This window comes from Ceratosolen solmsi, unplaced genomic scaffold, assembly GCF_000503995.2.
Source record: "Ceratosolen solmsi marchali unplaced genomic scaffold, CerSol_1.0 scaffold7, whole genome shotgun sequence".
Classification (NCBI taxonomy): domain Eukaryota; kingdom Metazoa; phylum Arthropoda; class Insecta; order Hymenoptera; family Agaonidae; genus Ceratosolen; species Ceratosolen solmsi.
The window spans coordinates 642,046-667,414 of NW_011948413.1; the positions used below are offsets into that span (position 1 = coordinate 642,046).

Below are 25,369 nucleotides of genomic sequence, written 5' to 3' on the forward strand. Positions count from 1 at the left end.
ACTTTTCAGGCAATTTTAATATTTTAATATCAAAATAATTTTTAAAATCGCTAGGAAATATAAAACCTGTTTCGTATTTTAACGATCATTATTTTTTTAATATTTGCTTTAAATAACATTAAGATAAATTGTATTTATCATATCGTAAAGAATGTTTTTAATCAGAATACATTTATATAATTAATATTATACATTCTAAATGAGTTTCTTATTTATTTATTAATTATTAAGAATATCATAGAAATATTATAAATTTAATTGGTAAAACAAATTATCAAATGTAAATTTACTATTGATGATATCTTAAGAGCAGAGACTTTATCAAATACAACAGTGTAAAAATAGATACATTAAATTTTATATAGTAATTTTAAAGCCACTTCCAACTGTATAGGAATATAACGATTAATACATGACTGCAAACCGAAGCATATTGATTAGTCGATAGGATTCGATGATGTCAAACTAGGTCCCACTGGGAAGCAAACATTGAATTACTTTTTTATTACTTTTATTATTAGTGACAATAGTGTTTACTTATTATTAACTGAATAATTTAAATGTTGTTTTACTTGTAAGAAATGTTTTTATTATCTTGAATAGGGGATTAATTATGGCAAAAGCGGTACTATACTTTTATTACGAATCATACATTTTTAATAGGTTTAGATATATTTTCTGGTAACCAATCATTTTCATTTAATATTAACTTTTAAATTTGTTTTGTAATTATATGAAAAAATTGATTAAAGCATTTAAAGATTTTTAATAATATTCCTAATATATAGCAAGCTGTAGTTGGTAAGTATTAAAAATTTTTTAATAAGTAAATAATTATTTTTTAATATTTACAATATCTTATTATCAATATCAATATAATTAATATCAATATCAATACAATAATTATCAATACAGATCTATCTGTATTTTAAGAAAGTTTTATTAAGAAATGAAGTAAATTTTACGAATTTTAATTTTTTACTCACATTTGGTTTTATATTAATTCGGAAACACGGGCCTGTATTAATCAATTAAAACATTAACATATGTTAATAAGTCGTAGTGCCGATATATTTTAAACTACATGTAAAGAGTATAAAATATCAAAGCAATAATATATACACAATGAGATTAACCTATTCGTACACGCAGTATTTTCATTTAGCTCATGCAAAACTTCCAAACAATGAATCATAATGCCATAAATAAGCACTTATAGTATAGAATCATACAATTTTTAGGTAGATTTCTAAATAATTCACTTCACAATCGAATATTAATATCTTCGCACAGTTGGAAGAAAAAATTAACAACCTTATACATTATACATTATTATCATTATACCCTTTACAATTTTTTTATTTTATAAGTTTAAATTAGATTCTAAATTTGCGTTATGCCTTATTTGTTACAGTAATTCGATTGCATTGTGAGTCCGAGTCCTTTAAGATGGATCTCATCTTAGATATCAACAGCTGGCTTTATCCTTTAGAATTAGGTGAGTGTCACTTAATTTTTTACTTTATATTTATATATAATTTTAATGTCTTTGAAATTGATAAATATTATCTTTATTAATAGATAAACATATTTTTTGCTTAAACACAAATTTCCGAAAAACAAAACATTCTTTTACATACTCTATCAATCATAGGTTGCTGGTTAAATTATGCTGTATAATAGCAATATGTAAACTGTAATTTTTTATAAGAATACTTTTAATGAATGTATTAGCAAATACATTTAGTGTTTACTTATTAGTTAATATTTAATCTACTAAGAGCTTTTTGAATTCTATCTATTAAGTGATTATTACTTGATCGATCATCACCTATCGAGATACACCCTTTGTTTTTGACTTAAAATATTTTTTACTTCGTCTATAGTATGTAATAAACAATCATTGCTATGATACTCCTTCTGTTAACTTCCTTATTTTACTTGAAATTAATGTAAAGATAATAAAAATAAATTATAATTAAATACATAAGATAATTCTATAATAAAAATTTTAGATTACTTTATTGGAAATACTTTCTTGTATGATATGTAAGAAATTGATAATTATAAAATATAAAGCATAAATCATAAAAATTTAAATTATTAAAATTGTATTATTCAATTTGTTTCAAATATTTGTTTCAATTTTCAATTTCTTATTCTCATTATACTATAATTTATTTTTTTTATATTTATGTTAATTAATTTATTCATTCGATTTATATTCAATTATTTAAGAAATATAGATTTCTATAATAAATACAATTGGACAGCTAGTATATTTGAAGTTGATTATATAGTATTGCAGTTACCATTTTTTAGAGGAAAGATTCATACAACTCCAAATTTAAGTTTTTGTGCAAGTCATTCTTTGATAAATAATGAAAAATAAAATAGTCAACAATAACCAATAATTTTTTCAATTCATGGCTTGGTCAAATGTTTATAGAATCAACACGTGTGTACAGAAGTATCGTAATTCAGAATTGATAAATATAAATTATTCATAGTACATTCATAATCACCATGTAAATATTATCAGTTACAGCCGATACTAACTAAATAAAATATTGATTTTGTTGATAAAATATTTAATCATTTGATCATAAGAAAATTCTTTTATATAACGCACTATTTTAAGAGTACCGAGTTTTCGTTTTTTGCTAAAATCATTATAATCGTTTATGAAAATATATTCTATAATTACCGGTTTATAAGTATTTTATACTTGAAACATTTTTGCTAATAGAAACACAGGTATCCATCTTCATTAATTAAAAAGTACTAGTGAAATAAACTTTAATAAACTTGTTTCTTTAAAAGAAAGTAAATACATTATTGTGAAAATTTAAAACTAAATTCAAAGTTAGATGTTTAATTTAAACAAATACTTTGTTTAATTGTATTTTTGTATACATGTAATGTAATATGCATATATAATTTATAATACTGTAATTTAAAATTCCATAAAATCTATTTTCAATAGTTTAACTTCTCAATACTTTATATTTATTAATTAAAATTTGTTTATTTAATGCAGATAATTAATGTTTTATACAAATTTTATTGTAAGTATTAAATTACTTATTATTTTTTTAAATATAAATTTGGATTGTGCAATTTTTATATTTTAGTATATTTTAATAAATTTTAATATTAAACATAACAGAATTCTTTATTTAAATATAATACACAGAGTAAATTAAAAAATATCTTTTTCATTTATTAACGTTTAAATATTGAATACTTAATATTATAAAATATTGAATGTATTTAAAATGAATTCATAAGATTTAATTAGGTTCTAATCTAAAAATACAGAAATCATTAAATTATATTTAAATAAAATTCATTTTTATACAAATGTTTATTAAGTTTTCAATATTGTGATTTAAAATATACTTAGTAAATCAATAAAAATCATAACATACTGAAATGTATTAGAGAAATGCGTAAGACAAAATATTTTTTGTCTTATAATACCACCATTTTTTCTTTTTTGTTTCATACGCATAGTTCGTATAATTTTATTTTTAAAATAAATCAGAAATAAGTTACTACTTAATTTACATATTAAATAAATATTTATTTTATACCAAATCTTTATATTAATATAAATATACTTTATTAATTTTAATTCGACGAATGAAAAATGAATTATTAAACTATGTCCCTTAAATTAAGTTTAAATGTGTTATTTTTCGTCTAAAATATTAAATCTGATTTTTATTTATAATATTAAGTTGCCTATTAGTGGTATTTAATAATAATTAAAACAAATATTATTGATATTTTTTAAGAAATAAAATACTTTTTCTACTGAGTTATTAAAAATGATAAGAAATTTCATTAATGTTATGACTTATATCAATGTAAAAGGGAAATGTAATAGGATATAATTATTATATATTGAGAAAAAAAATCTATTTTATATTAAAACAATTATTTTTTTAATTGTAAAATGTGACAAAATACATTTACAAAGTATATGTATAATTTTTCATAAGCATTTTTAGAAAAATACTTTATATTTAATATTTAAATCGTAAAAATGTTAACATTAATGTTAAATTTATTTGACTTCTGTTTTTCTATGAAGAAAATATTTAAATAGTATGTGTTATTATAGTTTATATAACTAAAATATAAATTTGTATTTTTTAAAAATATTTATTAAAATATAAAAATGTATTTTACAAATATTGAAGAAAATGAAATATATTTATTATAATGTTCCGTCTGTCTATCTGCCTGCTAATAATTGTATATATCTAAGCTATGATAAACATTGTGTATATTAATAACATAAGAACATTTTTAATAAAAAATTGTATAAACAATACATAGTAATACTATTATTATATAATTGTAGCCAGCAAATAAATTTTGTATACGTAATAAATTATTTAAAATCAATACTTAATTCAGCTGGTATTCGCAGATTAGTGTAATTTCATTATTAAAATTAATGGATTCTATATTTAATGTGTATTACTGACTATTTACTATTAAAAGCTTTTTATAATGTATTATAAATACCGTATTATTAGAAAAATTATGTTGAAGCAAGTATTTATAATAAAAATTTCTTTCTTATAATAGTAGAAATCTTACAATAGTATAGAAATATTTTAATTTATAAAATTAAATTGGTAACTTCTAAATTTTAATTCTTTCAGCATAAGCCGAATTAATAAACTAATAATCTGAATCTATTTAAAAAATGACTTATAATAACCAAAATTCTCTTGATTTCTATTAGTAAATTTCTAGCTGCTTAATTTTATCTTGATTTTAATTTCTTTTAATAACTTTTGTCTAATTTGATATTGCTAAGTATTTTCTCTACTATTAACATATTTGTACACTCGCGCAATTTGTGTAAAACTTACTCCCTATAAATAAACCTTCTTTGTTGATTCCTTGAAATAACTTTGATTAATAAGTTTGATTTATTCTCCTCTGTAAATATGCATCCATATGGATACATTTGTAAGATAATGCATATACATTAATAATTATATTTAGTATATTGATAAAACAAAATAAAAGATTAAAATTAAAAATTTTAAATTTCAATGTCGATATATCATCCCGATTTAATATAAAAAATATTCCATGCTGATATTGTTGTTTATATATAATTTGATTTAGACGTAAACGAAGTTTTCAAATAAAGTATGAAATGTTCAATATATTTTGAATTTTAACAGAAATTAAACCATGTGGAAAAAAAATAAAAAATTTTCTTATACAATTTAGTTATATAAGAGTAAAAAAGTTAATTATAGTTTTTAAATTTAGTAAATTAAAATCCAATATGTAAAGTGATAAAAAATGCATTGCATAAAAATTTTAACATTCGATTTTTATGATAATTTTAATTTTAATTTCAATCCGTGAAATCTAATATTATATTAATACAGATTAGATTTGATTTTTAATATAATTTATTAGTCATATATTATTTAATAATAAGAATTTAGTAATAGTTAGTGAATTATTCGTTAATTCATCATTATAATCAAACTTTTTTATTTATATAAAATTATTGTGAATATATTCGATTGAATGAGTAAATATAAATAAAAGATTTGCAATAAAATACATAGATTAATGATTTACGGATTAATGATTATCAATACTTTTTACAAATATATTTTTAAAGTATTTTATTATATATATTTTATTACAATTCAATATGAAAAAAGATGAAATCTATAAAAATAAATTAAAAATTATACATATACGAAAACAAATATGAACTATAAAATTGTTTGCTCTTTTATAAATGTTTTGTAAGACCACTTTAATTAACTATAGAAAATTAATATATTTAATACTGCTAATATGAAATATTTCAAATTTATAAATAACGGAATTTTATGTAATTTTATTCTTGAAATGTTATTGTTCTTTTGTATATTATACTATTATTAATTTTTATAATTAATTACTAATTATTAATTTGCATTATACAATACTTTTGTAATGTAACAAATCCAGATAATTTGATAATTGCCGCACTTAATTATTGACGAAACGTGTTAAGCAAATAATTTTTCATTTTGGATAAATTTATGTTTACATATTCATACACTTATGTTAAGGGATTTATCCGCCTTACTTTATACATATATAATTTGAGTTCACGATATTTTCTTGCTCAGATAAGCATCGAGTCCGCGTGGAATTGGATAGCTACAACTATATTTTCTCTTTCTAATCTTGCGCGGTGGTATTGACGCGCGTACCAGGCTAGGGAGAAAGAGAGACATTGGACGACGAAGGTAGTATTGCGCGGGATGATGCAATGAGTGTGGAGCTACTTACTTCCTTTCCACCAATAACCCCGCCTTTCTTCGCTCGTTCACGAAGACACCCCCTCTCCCAACTTCTAGATCTTCTGTGCTTCTCAGGCAGTTCGCAAATTCCTTTATCAAGTTCAATTCCAAGGTCAGGGTGCTGCTGCAATGGATGAGCGAAACCGTTGACGTCGCCACCTCCTATGCGGTGTTGCTATGATATTGTCACAAAACTCAGCCGAACCTCGATTCTTTTCAACCTTATTTGTTCTTGTAGGTGGTGGTCACTTTTCCGCTGGTAACAGAAACCCTCATAGAACGATAAAGGTTCTTTTAAGAGCTGAATCTGTCACCTTCATTGAAATGATATCCCATTTCTCGTCACCCATGGTTTTTCAGTAACTGCTGACTATTACTTTTCAATATTTTTGTCGGTCGTCCTCCTAAATCACCAGGTTAAACAGCAAGGTATGAAAAAATATCAAGAAAGGGAAATATGTGCGATAGTTTGGATAAGACGGCGATGAGTTCCGAACTCAAGAAAATTGATACTAATAGAACACCAAATTAAGTTGCAATTTGAAATTAAGCGACGCTCTTTCGGTGATAAAATGCTGATTCTTTTAGCCTAACTGAAATGAATACTTCAAGTACCAATATTGTGAAAAGTACGGAGGAATGTCAAATGTTTGTATTCTTTTTATAATTCAGGATATGTATTACAAGGACGGAAGTATTATTGACGTAGACACTTGCATTCCAATATTTCATAGAATATCAAAAATATAGAATACCCCGTACCATCGGAAAGCATGTATTTTTTAAAGAATAATATGGATTTCATGGTAAGCATTTAGTTTTAAGCTGATAAACTGGATATACTGAAAATTTGCTCATTTACTTAACAATGATATTGAGTTCTATTTCCCAACAGAATATTTTTTAAAACATTTACAAGCATATATATGGCATATTCTTTATCATCGTAATCTTATCAAATTTAATAGATATGTCAGATACAAAAATTACAATAGATAAGATTAAAGTTTTAACTTTCATTGAATAAAGATACTTCTTGTTAAGTAAGCTATTATAATATGTATTTTGTAATACTAGTTAATATAAAAAATAAAGATTTATACAGCTTAATGTTAAGCTTAATTACTTAATGTTTTCTTTGAATATTCTAAATAAATATTATATATCTATGTTGATGTACTATTTTTCAATATAACAAATATAATCTAGAACCTTTAAATGCTCTTGAATACAACATATTGAAAGCTCTTAATTTATCATGCATGAATTTTAAAAACACAATATAATACCGTATTGTATTATATATATATATTATTATAGTTATTTTATAATTGAATTGAATGAATAGTTGTTCATTATTAGACTTTTTGAGCCTTACAAGTTGCGTGACTATTTTCTTTATATTAATTTAAAAATCTATTAACTAATTATAAATTAATCATAAAATCATCATCCTTTACTTACATACATACTCTAATACATCCTTTCATTAGTACTGTTTTTATACCTCAAAAAAATGTAGTTTTTAATAGAAAAAATTTATAATTTTTAATAGAATTTAATTTTATTAACAATTATTTTAAAAAATCGTTTGTAAGAGCTGTTTTTACTGTTTATATGAAATACTTAATTCAATTGCTATATTCAACATTTGTTTTTATTAAAGATTCTATAAAATATATTCTATATCTATAGAAAAATACAAATGTTAATTAGTTATATATTGCTAACATTATTGCTAATTATACAATCATTAATTGATGGCATTTATTTATGTCTAAATCCTAGTTGTAGCAGTAATAAAATATTTGTTGAGGTTTTAGTAAACAGTGACCAAAATGAAAAAAATATTTTATATTAATATAATACCATATATTAAGCAATAATTAATATTCATTCAAACAATGTTCTATATTAAATTATTCCTAAATTTAATAATAAAATTTAACATCATAATTTTTTATCCAATTTCAATATTGAAATTAGAATTTTATGTAATAAAAAAAATTGAACGTTATTCGAGTACGTTAAAAAATGGATGCCTATACTTGGTAAATTAAAATTAGAAATAAATATAATGTATGTATTTAGCGTTCGGTTACTGTATTGCAGGTGATAAATTTCGCTTAGTGCTTGCAACAACATTACGTGAGGACGGATACCCCGATGGCGGCGATTGGAACGCTGCTGAAATGGAGGGTGGTTCTAGGGCGAATTCTTTCGAATATGTGATGTCTGGTAAAGTCTACCGAATAGAGGGAGACGAGGCCAACAACGAACCTAGCAGCCGATTGTAAGTACATAACGTACACTTTTTTCTTTGTTTTATTTTTAAATCTTTATTAGTTATTTTTATAAATGAAACTTATTATATTGATTATTGTAATTATTAATATCAGAAATTTTTTTATTAAAGTATAGGATATATATACGACTTAGCTATAATTGACGATTTATTAACACGATTAATGTTACTAATTGGCTTATTATATATTTTTATACTTTATATTTTATATTTGTATAGCAATAAAATTTAAAAATAGTATTCTAATACAATAAATACAAATATAAGAGAAAGTAACAGTTAATAATTATTTTAATTTATTTATACAGCAATTGATTTACAAATTACAATATCCATAAATTCGGTATAATTGATAATTAAACAAGAAAGTATGGAAATCATTGTGTATTTTCGCTTGATCATTCGATTACATGAAAAACATTATTACAACTATTGAGTTTAATCTAAAAAATTTAAAGCTGTATTTAGAAAAATAGTTATTTAATTTATTGTTTTTGGAAAATTAAATATATATACCATAGTATCTTTTAAAGAATAATACAGTAAAGATATATAATTTATTAATAAAATAATACTCATTTAGATTAATCGAACAGTTATTGGAATTTTTTACAATGACTTATTAATATTTTATTCAATGTATTATTCAAATAGCAATTTTTATTGTATAACATGATTTTGTTAATATATTTAAAATAAAATATTTCACTGTTCGTTATTAATTAATTCACTCTTAGTAAATATTCTATCTAAAATTGAGATTTTAAACAGTAGTAACAATTCAATCGATGATTAGATAAAATTGGTTAAAAAATTTGTTAAACAGTGGTTTTTGTTGGTTGATTTCATATCTGCAAATAATAAATATATAAATGTAGAGATCGAATCGATAAATTTTATATAATCATTATTCAGTAATAGTATTTTTCACTTCAGCTCCAGGTATACAAATCATTGGATATTTCTTTTATTCATTAGTTTGTGGAATTTCATTTTTGCAACATCATATCATGACATTAAATAGTTTGTGTTGTATCAGATAATATTATTTATAGTAACATTTATAGATGCCGAAAATAAGAAATTATTTTAACATGGGATGAAGAAATACAGCCAATAAGTTTTATTTCCAACGTATAACTTATTTATTAAAGAACTAAAATTCAGTGTATATTTTGTTTTTCGCGTGATTGAAAATCAAAATTGACACAACACTTAAAAAATATAAGTCTTAATAAATGTAAATTGATCAAATTAAATTTCAATAATTTCCTTATGTTAAGCTTATTAATTTTATAAGAAAAACTATTTTTAATTGTTTTTAAAAGAAGAAAATTGTATATGTTCATAAATTAACGTTACAAATCGTTTATTTCCGATGATCTAAGCTCATTAAACTGCGTCATAGTAAGCAAATTTTCTAAAAAATCCAAATCCTTCGAACAGAAAAAAAAAATTTAGCCAGACATTTTTCAAAGCGGAAAAGTAATTATCCGTTATTTGAGCGGTTAGTATCAACGATATACCAACGAATCCACTACTATTGAATCAAGCCTTATCGAACTAAATTAAGTTAGATATTAATTAAGAATGATTTAACTTTTTGGACAAAGGAAAGCCTCAAATTTCTTTTCTCCAGTTTCCTGACGTTACCACTAGTTCTTAAAAAGTTCGATGTCGAACAGATATACAGATCATCACCAAAAGTCCTGAAGTATGACGATGTGCCTCATTCCTTTGTGATACAGATAAAATGTAGAAATTATGGGAAACTCTCTTCTCGAATCCAACTATAATCGATTTTCATTCAATAATAAAATTATAAAGATTGATAAAAAAATATTACTCAAAATTGGAATTGCTCCTGGTGGTTTAGCAGACTGAATTTTTTGTAAATATCTTTTATTTCGTGCTTTTTCCCGTCTTTGTTAGTTGATTTTCTTTTTTTCTTTCATTAATATTAACGAATAAATATTTTCTACAGTTGTATTTCAATGTTCTATATTCTAAAGGTGTTTTTTCCATTGTCCTTAGGTATCATTTTTTAAATGGGTTCTATATAAAAGTGGTCTTTACGTTGAAATAATTCCCTCATAAATAGAAATTTTTTAATGATAACTCTCCAAAATAAATCAAATATCAAACATGTTATTCAATTTCTTTATTTTTTAAGATTACCTTTTTATATTACTAATATACTAATAAAAATTATTCAAAAAGTATTATAAATTTTATACCAAAAAAAAAATGTATAATTTATCGATTGATTATTTTAACGGTATATAATATTCCTATATTGTCTTTTATTTTAGTTTGAAGTTAATATAAAAATTGCGATCTTATACTCGACCAAATTTTTTTAAATTACGGCTAAATGTCAAAAGGCAAAATATTGAATATCTACCTAACTGAACACGGATGAGGTAATATGATAAATTTCTAATGTTTATGTACATATTTGCTTTTTTTATATATCTTCGAAAATTGAATAAAATTTATTAAAAAAAATTATAGAATTAGGCAATTATTAATAATAATTTTACAAGAATTATGTAAAAGTATATAACTAATTAACTTTGTAATTTATACTTGATATATCTATTTAAATGACACATCGGAAAGAGCACATAATATATATTATATAATAATATAAAAAATTTTAAATGTTTGTTTAAATTGATATTTATTTTATTATTAAGAGAAAATTAGATTTTATGTCACTATAATTTTTGCCAGTTTTTTCGAGATATATTCAATCTAAATTCCATTATAACGAATCAAGGCAATTTAAATAAATATTAAAAACTAATATTATGAATATTTCATAAAAATTCATGTAAAAAAAGACAAAGTATTTCCTAAAATTTGAAGTTGCTTGTAGAGTCTAGTACTGAGAAAATACCTGTTTGTATCGTCGAATAATTTCATATATACAAAATTATGACTGATTATTTTTTATTAGAGAATACGATTGTTAAACGATGATTCATTGACGATTCTTTCTCAATTATTATTTTATTTATAGAAAGTTATAATGTGTTTCCAACATTATTCGTGGTATGTATTTCCGTTTTTGTTTTTTAAAAATACAAACTATAATAACAAGAATTACGTAATATATTATTATTATTGTTTGATATTGATATATTAATAGATGTATAATCAATATTAAAATTTATTTAGTGTTTATATAAATTTTAAATTAAAACCAGTGTATTTTTACTAATGGTTTTCAAGAAAGTTGTAGACATATAAATGTTTGCTAAATATAGAAAAACTATTGATGAAAAATTGTAATATTATAAAAATACGAAGTCAGCTATAAAGTTTAATCAATATATCTAAAAGTTTTATATTGAATTTGTAAACCTTTAAAATATATATTGTTTTATTTTTTTTAACATTATTTGTTTAACATATTAATTTTTTTGATAATACCAAAAGCACAGATTGGGACATACGTGGTATGCCTAAAATGTATGTAATATTTTTATAGGGTATGTTTTTTAAGTTTTTTTGAAGAAAATTAAAAGAAACTAAAATAAGCACGTTTAGGACTTTCCTCTTTTTTCTACTCCTTTTTTTTTAGTCGATGGAGTCTTGTCAAACAAATATGACAACTCTAACAATAGTAATGGTTAAGACATTGGAAAACACGACACGTCCAATAGCCAGATCGAGATTAGAATTTGCGTGCCACATGAAACGCCATTTATTAGTGATCAGTTTTTCGTTTAACTAAAGTTAATGTGATAGTCATTGTATTTTACACTTATAAAAATAATGTTTGCTTTTTGGCCCAAGGGAAAATAATAACCACAATCTAGCAAAAGAATTTTCCAAGTCCTGAAAAATCATACATAAATGTGAACTATTATTTCAAATGTTGCATATAACACGACATAAAATATTTGCCTTTAATGACAATAAGTATACCACTGATTATAGGGATGCTTATAATATATGAATATACAGACCAAATGCAACGCTAATGCGTACAAAATGTTGCGATGTATTATTAAAAAACTGATTCATGATTGAAGAGTATTGAATTTAAATAAACTATTGTTAATTTGATAGTAATTTGATAGATACCGTTTAGAAAAATAGAATTGTTTCAAAATCCGTAAGGTACCTACGTACATGTTGAAACTATATATAAATATTAAATAATGAAAATAATGAATATAGTTTTATGTTCAAAGAAAAGAAATTTTTAAATACATCTAAATTATGAATTTAAATAAAGTACTTTTTTACTATATTACAATAAAATAATAATATAAGTTTTTATTTATAGTTTACTATGTACAATCGGAACTGTATTCGAAATTTTGAATTCTGGTTACTTTATGGAATTTGTTATAATTAAGAAATCGTTATAATGTAAAAATGAAAACACACGCTTAGCATATATAATATAGTTAATATTTGGGTAATAATGTAACTAAGGTCGTTTTTAAAATAACTAAATATTTTTTTATTTTATTTAAATCTTTTATTTAAACGTATTGATAAAACAATAACAAATTTTAATATATGTTTCGGTTTCTACCTATATTGGGAGTTTCAATAAATATTTTAGACATTTAAAATTTAAAATAATTAATAAATTCATTTCTTATCACTAAATTTATTGAAGTGCAAAATTATACTCTTTATTGTTAAAAGTATATATTTTCTAGAATAATTAATATCCATATATTTTATTTAAAATGAATATCTTTATATTGCCATAATTTTTTTATTTGACAGAATGAATATGCTCTTGAGTAAAACAATAAAATATGTATTTCTATAAAATTAAGATATTCGAAAACTCTTTCTTGACACTGGCTATTTTTCATAATTTTCTACGAATCATCCATTAAAAGCTAATATTTTATTCGATTAAATTTATATTATATCGATTAATTACATTGTTTTTATATTAGTAAATCATTTATTATAGGAAAGCAACATTTCAAATATTTTAAACAATAAAATTATGTTGGAAAGGAAGAAAAGCGGAATATTTCTTATTAAATTAAGTTAAGATTAATGAAAATATTTAAAACTTTGGACAATTTTGAATAAGCAATAATAAAAATAAACGTTTAGACAAGAGATCATTCGTCTTATTAATCTTACTTATTTAATAATTGCAAGCATTTATATTTACGCATGAAAGAAAAAACATCAGTCACACGCCGAAGGTCGAAACTGTTTAATCATCCCCTTTAGACATTGGAGACAAAGAATATTGAGTATATATATAACGTAGTATGTTTACCTAATTGTTCGAAAAAAACTGAAAATTCTTGTCAATTATGTTGTAAAAAAAATACAAATAGTGAATTCGCGATTTTAATTACGTCTGAAATTCTCTCGGCGCGTCATCCATGGTTCAGTGAAAAAGAAAGTTAAAAATGGAACAGCGGAAAATCAGTCCAAGTGAGAACGATAGAGAGAGACTCCATCCTGTTTATATATAGTGTCGGTTTTATATTGTCGGGGGATTGAAGAGGGGAGGGATAAAGAATGAGGGAGAATAGCAAAAGAGAAAGACGAAATGATTGTAGCACGTGCGAGCGTGTAGTTCGACCTTGAAGGCCTGGCCGGCCTTCTGTCCTTTAAGCTCCATCGATCGATGAGCGGCACGCGCACACATGAGAATGAATAGCGGTACGTTCACGGCGCCGTCACTATGCCGAGATTCGCACTCGCGCTTTCATTCCCGCTGTTTATCCGATTTTACCCGTAACCCTTGATCATGCCACGGAAATTCAAATAAAAGCTCTCTCTCTCTCTCTCTCTCTCTCTCTCTCTCTCTCTCTCTCTCTCTTTTCTATCTTTCCACCCACTGGTTAGCTAGCTATCTCTCTGTCAATATTATGAGCACTTGTGCTTACGTGGTTTCAGCTATCAAGTACGAATGCGATAACGTTAGGTAATTGTCGCTTGTATCTAAAGCATAACTGGAAGAATATTTTGAGGAATGAGATACGAGACAAAATACCTTTTTAGCAAAGAATTAGAAATTTTATGGAGGTCAAACAAGTACTGCACAACTGGAGATAAAGTTTTGGGTTCGATAATATTGTGTTTTTGCAATGATTTGAAAAAGGTACAAGATATTAGAGGTGTTGATTCATCTAAACTCTTAGCTATATCGAAGACTACTCTTAAAGTACTCGTCCCTTGATATCGCTTGTAATTATCGTAGTACTTTAAGTAAGAAACTAGGTGGCCGAAAATTAAGCTGTATTAGTTTACTTATTTTGCTTATAATAAATTTAATTTGTTAATGTATTATGTTAGCCAAATATACATATTGTTTTATTATAAATAAGACGTTTCATATTTTAATTATATATTAAGCATGTATTCGTATAATAAATGTTACGATGAATTTTCATATTAATTTGTGCAGAATTAAGATTTTGTGTAGTTTAAAAAAAAACAATTAAATTTTGAAAAATATTTTTATTCATTATAAAAGAACAGATTATGTAAAAAAAATCTTACTGTGCATAAGATAAACAAGAACTATAAGTACAATTATTTTTACATCGTTTATATTATCAAATTTTTATATTTTTATATTTCTATGTTATTAATTAAATTATTTAATACGTTTTATTTCTTTATCTTTGTTCCACTTTCTGGCACAAAATATAGTATTTCAAGTTGCTTCTATAATGAAGTGTGTGTCTAATAAGATAATTATTATGTAGTAGCTATTTATAATCTTAAAATAATTCAATAATGTTTATTAATCTATCGTATTTTCATTAAAAAGTTAAAATTATCATTATCTTATTCCAGGTAGTTGAATACTAATAAAATAATTCTATGTTTATATAACATACATTTATTATACGAAAAGAATGATTATCTAATTATACTAATAAATAAACAAATTAGTGCTCAACTAAAGTTATACATCTTAATTGAAAAGGATTGAACAGTGTTAAAAAAATTTTGAATAAAAATAGAAATATTTTTATCAAAATCTTACAATTGAATTGACCTCAGCGAAATTGAAATTAAATCGCAATGATGAACTTATAAATCATGTAATATCGTGCAACAGCGTGTTGTTAAATGCGCGCGGTTCGTTATGAATTGCACTTAAGGAGAATTATAATAAGAAATGTAAGAAAATTTAATACTAACAAGCTAAAATCTATTCTTACTATGATTATAAGCAGTGAAGTAAATAATTATGAAAAACATGGGACTCGAAATTTTTTTTTCTTTTTTTTTCAAGGTATGGAAGCGAAAGCTCTATGCAGTCCCGAGGACCACGGAAGGTAAAGAGAGAAAATCATGGAACGATATAGGAAACCCTTTCATAGAAACTGGTAAAGTGAAACCGAGGGGGAAACAGATGTGGGATGCACTGCGTGTGTCGGGAATCTACAATAGCGATCCTTGTCGGTAAGAGCGAGAAAAGTCACGGTGATGCGAGAGTGGGATAGTGCACGCTAGTGCGAATACCAAGGCCGAGTAGGGCCGAGACAGGGAAGATGTGATGGGGAGGAGACAATATGCTTACTGCATCAATGACAAATGGGGATCGCCCTTGGTGAACAGGGAGCCACTCTGCGTTCACTCGATTGATAAAGAAGCGCGTGAACACAGCTGGTGGTATCTCAGTTTCCTGGGGGCGCTGGCAACAAATTACCAAATCGACGATTCTTTGTCCTTGCTGCGAGTGGACTGAAGTATCTAGCGTGTTAGAAAATATTGCATAGGGATGCTTATTGAAATCATATTATGCTCCATTATGGTTTAGCGCAAAACAAAACAATTTTAACCAAACCGATTGTTTCCAAATACTTGACCACATTTTTTACTTATTTTTTCGAATTTATAAATTCTTTGGACGTTGAATCTATGTATCTATGCATCTATGTTGAAGCCAGATTTAGTTGAAGAAAATTAATATGAAGAGTATCGGTTACCAAATTTAAGGTTGTAAAATACTCATGTATGCAAAACAAACTATAATATGAGAATGTTATGGTTAACCTGTAATTGATAAAAGCTTTAGATAAAATTGATCTTAATTTAGTTTAACTCCCGGATTTAACATCGCAGTTACAGAGACCTTGATTCTTCAAATACGATTTTTTTACACAGATGATACGATTTCGTTTCAGATTAGTATGAATTGATTTGATGATATATTCAATAAATTAAAAGACACCAATGATGCGAAATAACAAAAAGAGTGTGCTTAATTATTGCTCTTAGTTATTTGCAATACTAATACATGTTTCGTCACAGTAACATATGCAGCAGTACATTTGGAATAATAAATTCATATTTTTTATGTATATTTAAATAACGCTATAAAATAGGTAGTAAATAAATAGTTATTTTCGTTTGTTATACGTAATAATGTCGATGCGTAATAATTATGCATACTAGTTTCTTTCTAAGATTAATAGATGGCATTAAAGAATACTTTACATTAATACCAGTAAAGCATTTTATAAATAAATATTGAAGGTATAGATTAAAAATATTTTAAAAATAGAAAAGTAAAATTGCGATTGCTAAGACTAACTACATTTGTTAAATGTAATAATAATTTGCAATTTCTAATTTGAAAAATTGAAAATTATTGCATTTAAAAATGAATGAATATGTATATATTTTATAATAACTTTTGATTATTAAATTTATATTTCTTTATATATACACACATACATATACATAAATAATAACAAATATATAATTAAAATAGGTGAAAAAATATTAATGGAACGTGCTATCCTTAATTATGCCAATTAGATATCAAAAAATTCTAATTTTATTTTTTTTATAATTTGAAAAATTTTATTTAAACAGAATAAAACGGTAGATGTATTAAAAGTATTATTAAAAAGATTAATTTTAATTATTAAGAAGATTGCATGTGCTTCAGTAACTTTTAAACATAAGATTTTAATGTAATGTAAATTATGCTTAAGAAGATGAGAATGTTGTTTTATAAAATTTTTTTATATACTTCAAATTACATTAAATAATTACATTAAAGATTCTTCTATTATGCGTAGAATGCAGAATTATTGACCTAAAAATTTATACAATTTGATCTTCATAATATTATACATTGAATAGCGATCATAATTATGTTTACGTTAAATATTTGCACCTAATTGGTTAAACTTAGTATAAGCAAATATACAGAATGAAATACTTTTTGTTTTGTTTATTTAAGCATGAGAAGAAAATGCTATTACTACTGAAGTATTTACTTAAAATGATCGAAGAAAACTATGTTATGTTCTAATCTGTTTTCTATTGTTTGCAATAAATAAGGTGTTAAATCGCAAAAAATATTACTGAAAGTTTATCTTGAGTTTGTTATGTTTTTAAAAACATATTAAGTAAAGTCCACTCGTTTAAAAAATGGAATACGTATTGATTTTATGTTTTGTATCTGTAAAATAACGAGTACATACATAGTATTAATAAAAATGACTAATTCAAAGAATCTCGATATTTAAAACACGAATCAATTAGTTATTGTAAAATCACTTATTAATACAATTAATATATTTGTGCTGTTAACTTAATATTGACGCAGATGTAATTAACATAAATCAAGCTATGCGAGATAATGCATGAAAATTGCCCGTCCTCTTTTAATACAATTGCAATTCTGTCTATTGTAACTCGAATGACGTTTCTCTTTCTAATTTTTTCTATAGCTAGCAAATAGCGAAAAATAATAAAAGGATAAGTAACGAAATAAAAAATGACTGCAATCTTTTTTTAGTTAAAAATATATGAATACTGTAAAATTTGTTGGACATAAAAATCTAAAATATTTTACAGGTCACTTCTATTTGTTATTTTATTTAATTTTAAGTAAGATGCTTTAAAAAGTCACGAATATTTCTATAATAATACAAAAGTATGAAAAATGATCACCAACGCACGCCATTCGAATGCACAATAATTACAACTAGATAACTGCGTATTTTCATATTCTTCTCTGAATTATTATTATTATTCCCTTTTATTTTGTATTATACTAATTTTATTATAAATCATTAATTCATAAAACAATCATTGTCAGTACGATATTTTTATTATTATTCAAAAAATATTTAATATGTCTATTTTTGAAATCTTATATATATATATATATATATTTATTTATTTATTTATTTAAATATAAATTCAAAAAATTTTATTTGGAAAAATATTTTTCAAAAATGTAACTATAATTAAAATTTATAATATATTGAATGTTATCTGAATAAAATATGAAACTAATGAAGCAATTTTACTTGAATATGCTATTTTGAGCTATCAAATAAAATTCCGTTTTAATTAAAGATTCTATTTTTACACTGAGTTAAATATCAAAAACAAATCGTTTCCAATTTCTTCTTATTTTTTAAGTTCGGATGTTATATTTTAATTCGTGACAATGTAATAAATACAAAAGTTTCTTTGAATAATTTTCGTATATTCATTTTATTATAAATAAACCATTTTTTTACATGTTAATTAATACAACTCATAAGTCGTAAAGTTGAATAGCGTGAAGAAGGCAAGTAATTGAAGTAAGTAATTGAATTTGTTCCTTTTTATTCTATTATCATTTTGTCAACATTTATTGAATAATACGCACTAAATAATCTGTATGAATGGGGTGTAAATATATCTGATATGAAAATTAAAGCAGTTTCCTTGATGGATCCAGAATATAGAAAATCGAAAGTAGGAGAAGACACGTGACATATGGAACATGAATTATTGATCAAGTTTCTCGTCGTCGTCCAGACGCCATCGGGTATATACTCTTGAGTTAATTTTGGCGTTTGAAAGAAATAGAAATTAAGATTACTGATAGTATGTATGTAGTTTTGTTGTCATCGAAAAAGTTGTTATATGTGATTTAAAGGTGAAGAAGAAATAAAAAAATAACACAGTTATTGTTTATATATGCATAATGTAAATAGCATTATGGTTCTATTTCCAATAGTTTATAAAATATATTTAACTATAATCATTGATTAAAATTTATAAGATCTCTCCAAAATTGCTTTAATAAAATTCTTAATAAAAATATATTTCTTGATTAATGAAATCTTAATTAAGATAATTAAATACGTTTAATTTTTCATTATCAATATGCAATTAAATTTGATTTGTTATTAATATTATATACTAAAAGTATTATGTACTCAAAGTAAAAAAAATACTATATTGAATAATTACAAGCTATAGTAAGTTTGTACCAAACAAAAATAAAACTTGGTATAAATTAATATTTTTTCTAAAATAAATCTTAAAGATGTTTTAAATAATATCTTTATTATTAATTAATATATTTGATATAGGAAATTTTAAATAAAAGCTAATTGAGTTATTAAATAAATATCAAATGTAGTCATTAATATTTGTTAGATCAACATTTTCAGTAATAAAATATTAATATTTATTAAATATAAAAATAATATAATAATATAATAATAATATAAAAATAATTTTTCAACTTCAAAAGATACTAATCAAAATTGAAAATAGTAAAAATTAAATTATCCTTGTAATATTGCTTTAACAATTTTTTGAGAAGCTAAGATCCAAAATTTCCTATTATCCATTGTGTATGACAAGTGAGCATTTCATCGACAGTTGATAAAATGGATTTCCTTTCACGGGTGGTATTAGGTCATTTGTCAGTTGTCAAAATCAGCTGATATTTACGCTGATCACTCTGTTAATCCGAAGTGATTTTAAAAGGACACTAAACATAAGTCTGATTATAATTTACATTTATTTCGTTTGTTTTTTACATTACCAAACAACAAATAAAAATGTTCATATTAAATACCTTACAGATATTTGTGGTACAATAGAACAAAGGTTTGATAATAATATATATAATAACTAGACAAATAATAATATACGTAAAATTGTGTTTAGCTAGAATTTAATTTCTTTTAACTATTATATTAATTATTTATAATAAATACAATTATATCATTTAAACTAGAAGTCCATTTTCGGAATATTTATTTTAAAAATTATAGCAACTGTTATTTCATTCTATTTAGTTATATTTTTAGTCAAATTTGTACATGTTTGTATTAATATTGGAAAATCGATTTACATTGGATAAAAATATCCATTTGGGATTACAACTAAAATCGCCGTCTAAAAGCACCTTTGTTCTTTCTACATGGAATTATCTTAATAGTTGATAAATAAGAATAAATGCTAAAAAAATTAATAAAATATTTAAGAGCTATTATTGATTAGACAATTTCATTTATTAATAATATTCATCAAAAGCATAAATATTTTACTATTAATTAACGAAGTTTTTATTTAAATTCAAAATATAACTTAAATTACTTTAAGTTATATTAAAATAAATTTTTATTAACATAAATGTGAAAATTAGGGAAGTACAATTAGTAAATATATTAGTAAGAAATCACATAACATAGTTTGAGTTGAGCCAATTAGCTTAATTAATATTAATTAAATATGGCATATTAAAAAAAAAACAGCTATAAGAAAACATATATAGTAAAATATGTATGATAAGTAATTTGTTCCGTTATATAGGAGATTTTCGATACTTTGTCTCTAGATCTCTAAGCATCATTTCTTTAAATCATTAAAAAAAGAATATTCTAAAAATATAACGATGTATCGTACTATTTTTTTTAATGTTTGCGGATCATTTTAAACGAGTTATTGATTTTCGTAAATGTTTTTCCAACATCTAACAGCATCAGTTAGATTTAAATAATTTTGTGACGCAGAAAAACCAGTTGCCAAAACAAAATGGCTGCGACACTGATTATGTAAAAGTGTATTTGGATGCTGGGTAGCAAATTGCAATATGCATTTTTGGCAGCTGACGGTGAAAATAGGCACTGCTCAAGTGTTCTAGAACACGTTTTCTTCACGCCTTTCCTACCTTTCAAAGTTTCTTCGTTTTACTTAGCAGCCTCGGCTGGTGGTCTATTATTAACCGTCGCACACTTTATCTCATTTTATGTACAGTTCGAGGTTCTTTTTTTGGATTATTAGGTTAACTTTCTATATGCTTATTAAAATTTTCAAAGAATAATTTCGTAATTCTGTAATATTTGTAAATGAATCGAAACAGATAAAAATCAGAAAAAATTGCATTAAAACTCCTATTACGCAATAAATAATTTATCAGCTTTAGAATAAGTTAATTAAAAATATTACACGTTTGATATAATGAAGGTTTTGTACATATATATTTTTAGAAACAATTATTATTCTCTCGTTTTATTTAAACATCTATCTTTTTCTCTCGCTCAAAATCAGTATTAAATGCAAGATGAATAATAAGTATAATTAGCACTTACTATAAATATTTTATAAAATCTATTAGTATCTGAAATTTTAAATAATTAAAATAAAATAAAATACATTGATTGTATGCATCAGCTGTCAAAAAGGTGACCTTATATGTACTTCCCCATTGGTGTTGCACATACAATAATTGCAGTGTATATGAGATAATATCCTGACCTGTGGGAAAATTAATTGTTTTGAACTATAAGGAATCCGTTTTATTTAATGAACGCTACAAATAGCACATAGAATGGAGAATTGCATTTCACTATTTGTTACTTATGGTACTTAATATATTATGATAGCGCTTATTGCAAGTAAATCATAAGCATAATTTATGCTTAGTCAAATTAAAAAATCCTAAATAAACTGTAGGCGCATTCATTTTAATGTAAACGTTTGTGAATTATTACCTGTTATTTAATTACACTCCTTGGACAATAAAGCGAGAGCAATCCTTGTAAATCGAGTTGATCGAATCAAGAGAATAAAAATGCATTATGATATGGATATGTTGGAGTAATGCAATTTTGACTAGTCTTCTACTTTGACGGGCATATATTATTGTTTCTAGCAGCTTAAAACACTGTCGAAGATGGAGAGAAGTCGACGAGGCGTACGCGCGCACTCTGACATAATAGTTCTCGTTATGCAATAGGCGTTATGGGCCGTTGGTGAAGGTGGACTTCCAACTTTTCTGCGATGGTCCGTTTCCGATATTCTCTATTGAGCTGGGTGCGGATTCTTGATAAAAGATACTCCCAGCTAGCAAATCTGTGTTATTAGCTATTATCTTAAAAGATCGGATAATTACAAGCGTTAAGCATGGCTTATTTATATCGGCTCAAGCTGCTTGGCATTCTTTAGTCCTTCCTACTTTGCTACGTTGAATTAAAGGTAATTTTAAATGAAGCTTATATCTATTGTATAAACGATTTTCTTTAAGAAAAATTTAAGCTTTTTTCAATTATAAAATTCGATATTATCAACGCTTGATCGCGTCATTTTAAAGTATAATTATATACAGTGCTTTAATTGAGACTTATATATTTTTGGTTTCTAATAATCAATTATGAAAAATTATATTGTAAGCAGTTATACAGATTCTTAATAAAATCTATCGATCTATTATTTGCATTAATATTCAATAAATTCATCGATAAAAAAGCAATTGTAAAAAGCGTTGTAAAAAGCAGTTGCTTTCAAATATAAGAGAGATTCAGTTATTGAGAAAATGGTTAAATATTTTTCGATGTTAATAAAATTAATGTGTGCCCATATAGACAATTTTACTTTTTCGACTTCATGTCAGTTCTGACACAGTAGTCTCACTAGTGATATTATTGAAAAAAGAAAAAAGAAATAATAGGGATACACCTCAGTCTCAGTATCTACACACGCAATTTTTTCTACCTTTATGCACGATATTATTCGAATATTTGCAGCATGGCTTCCGCAATTGATCACGTTGCAATTAATGTCGCTGTTTCTATAGAATTATACTATCATCTGATTATTCGTTAAACTATAATTAAAGTAGTAGATAAATGCTCCATATTAATAATTTATCTATATATTTAAATAAGATTACTATAATATTTAATTTTTCTTATTTTTATAACTCACCAATTAGAAAAAAGCGATTACGTATTATAATTATAATTATATTTATTATAATTATATTGGTCTAATTTAAGCTTGGACTAAATTTTAAATATAAGTTTAAGCTTTAATCAATAAGTACAAACAATTGGAAACATTTAAAATTTATTTGAGTAGATAGCTTTAATTAGATATCTATTTTTTTTAATAAACAATTATATCTTAAAATACCAAAGAAATTTTTAATAAACACACATAATTTTATTTACTGGGTACCTTACGATACAAAGGCAAGTGTAAACTAATATACTACAAAAGTAGAAAATGCTGCTTAATAAACATTAAAACAAAAGTCTGCATAAAAGTGTAACTTTAAATTTAAAAGTATAATAATGTGAAAAATATATGTGTATCTATTGTACGCTGATTTAAAGGTATTACAATTATAGAGTTGTGTATATTAATTGCGATACCTTTGAAACTCGCATAAATAAAGATTTAATTATCATTACTCTAAATAAATCAAATCTGTTTTAATAAATTTCACATAGCATATAAAATAAGCTTTTAAAAAACCAAGAGATGAGGTAACGGTAAATCATATTTTAGAAAATTCAAAGAATACATTAAATTAATTTCGTCAATAGATGTAAATATTACATAATATCATGGTGATTCAATTTGACGGTCTTGTTTAGCGTCACAGCTATTTAGCTCGTCAAATATTGCCAAGGAAAAACGCAAATTTTTTAACGATGAACGAAGAACATCGTCCTATGAAGTTGCCTTTGATCTGGTAAATCGATTCGTCGAAGCTGGCGCTGCCAGAAGTGATATCGCTCAATAATAACAAACTTCATTATTCATTCGTTCAAACTGTGGGAACGACAGGAGACGCTGGACACGCATGCAACTAACTCAGAGAAGGCATAAACGCATATATGAGAAATGACGTCAACGGTCACTAACAATCGTCTGTGTTGACCTTTGGCCTTAAGCATATTTGCGGTTTCCCGTTTGAGCACGCTATACCTGATCAGATTCAGATAATTTTTAGTTAAGAATTTCGGAAAGAGAGGAATTTATTTCTGTAACATTATTTTAACAATGCAAGGAAAATACCAGCAGATATTGAATAACCAACACTTTATCTCAATAAATTGATCGTGTTTATCCATACCGACGTGTCATTCTATTAAATAGATATAGCTCACATATAAATATACTTTTTATCAAAGATTAATTTAAACATTATAAATATGAAAATTCAATCGATAATATATTTGACTTTAATTACTAAAAAATTAATTAATTAGTTAAAATCATTACTAATTAAAAATCTAACTTAAAAATTAATACAAATATAAAATTTCAAAACGATGTATGTATGAAAGAACTAATGCTTCATTAAAATTAATGGTTTAAACGTATTAACATTTTGGAAATACTAAAAGCTGTTTGTAGGAATTAGGTAAGAAAAATCCAATCAACTACTATTGTGCATCAAGATAATTATCTTAAATCGTTTTGATTTCACTCTCTTCTCACTGCCTACAAAAAGGCTAGTATGGTTATAGAAACAAAAAAATTCACTAGTATATGAAAATATTCATATAAAAAAACAATTTGTCTTTTAAATTTATAATTAACGATATAGTTTATATTTATATTATTTAGATCATTTTAACAAATTTTTAAAAGCATCTCATATATTTATGTTTTATTTTTAAATTATTCATATACTATTCTTTAATTATATTTAAGT

At 24.2% G+C, this 25,369-nt stretch overlaps 1 protein-coding gene across 2 annotated transcripts in view; it reads left to right on the forward strand.

Moving 5' to 3' along the window:
* Window positions 1–25,369, forward strand: part of Rpb8 (DNA-directed RNA polymerases I, II, and III subunit Rpb8) — a 78,711-nt gene that overhangs the window by 30,228 nt on the left and 23,114 nt on the right. The window contains exons 2-4 of one of the 2 annotated variants that reach the window (XR_913045.1): window positions 1,415–1,498; window positions 8,457–8,637; window positions 15,902–16,071. Coding sequence is in view for 1 of the 2 variants with exons in the window: in XM_011505726.1 (XP_011504028.1) it covers window positions 1,415–1,498; window positions 8,457–8,637 (265 nt within the window). In the remaining variant the exon portion in view is untranslated. The remainder of the gene's footprint in view (window positions 1–1,414; window positions 1,499–8,456; window positions 8,638–15,901; window positions 16,072–25,369) is intronic. The other variant, XM_011505726.1, reaches the window with a different exon arrangement.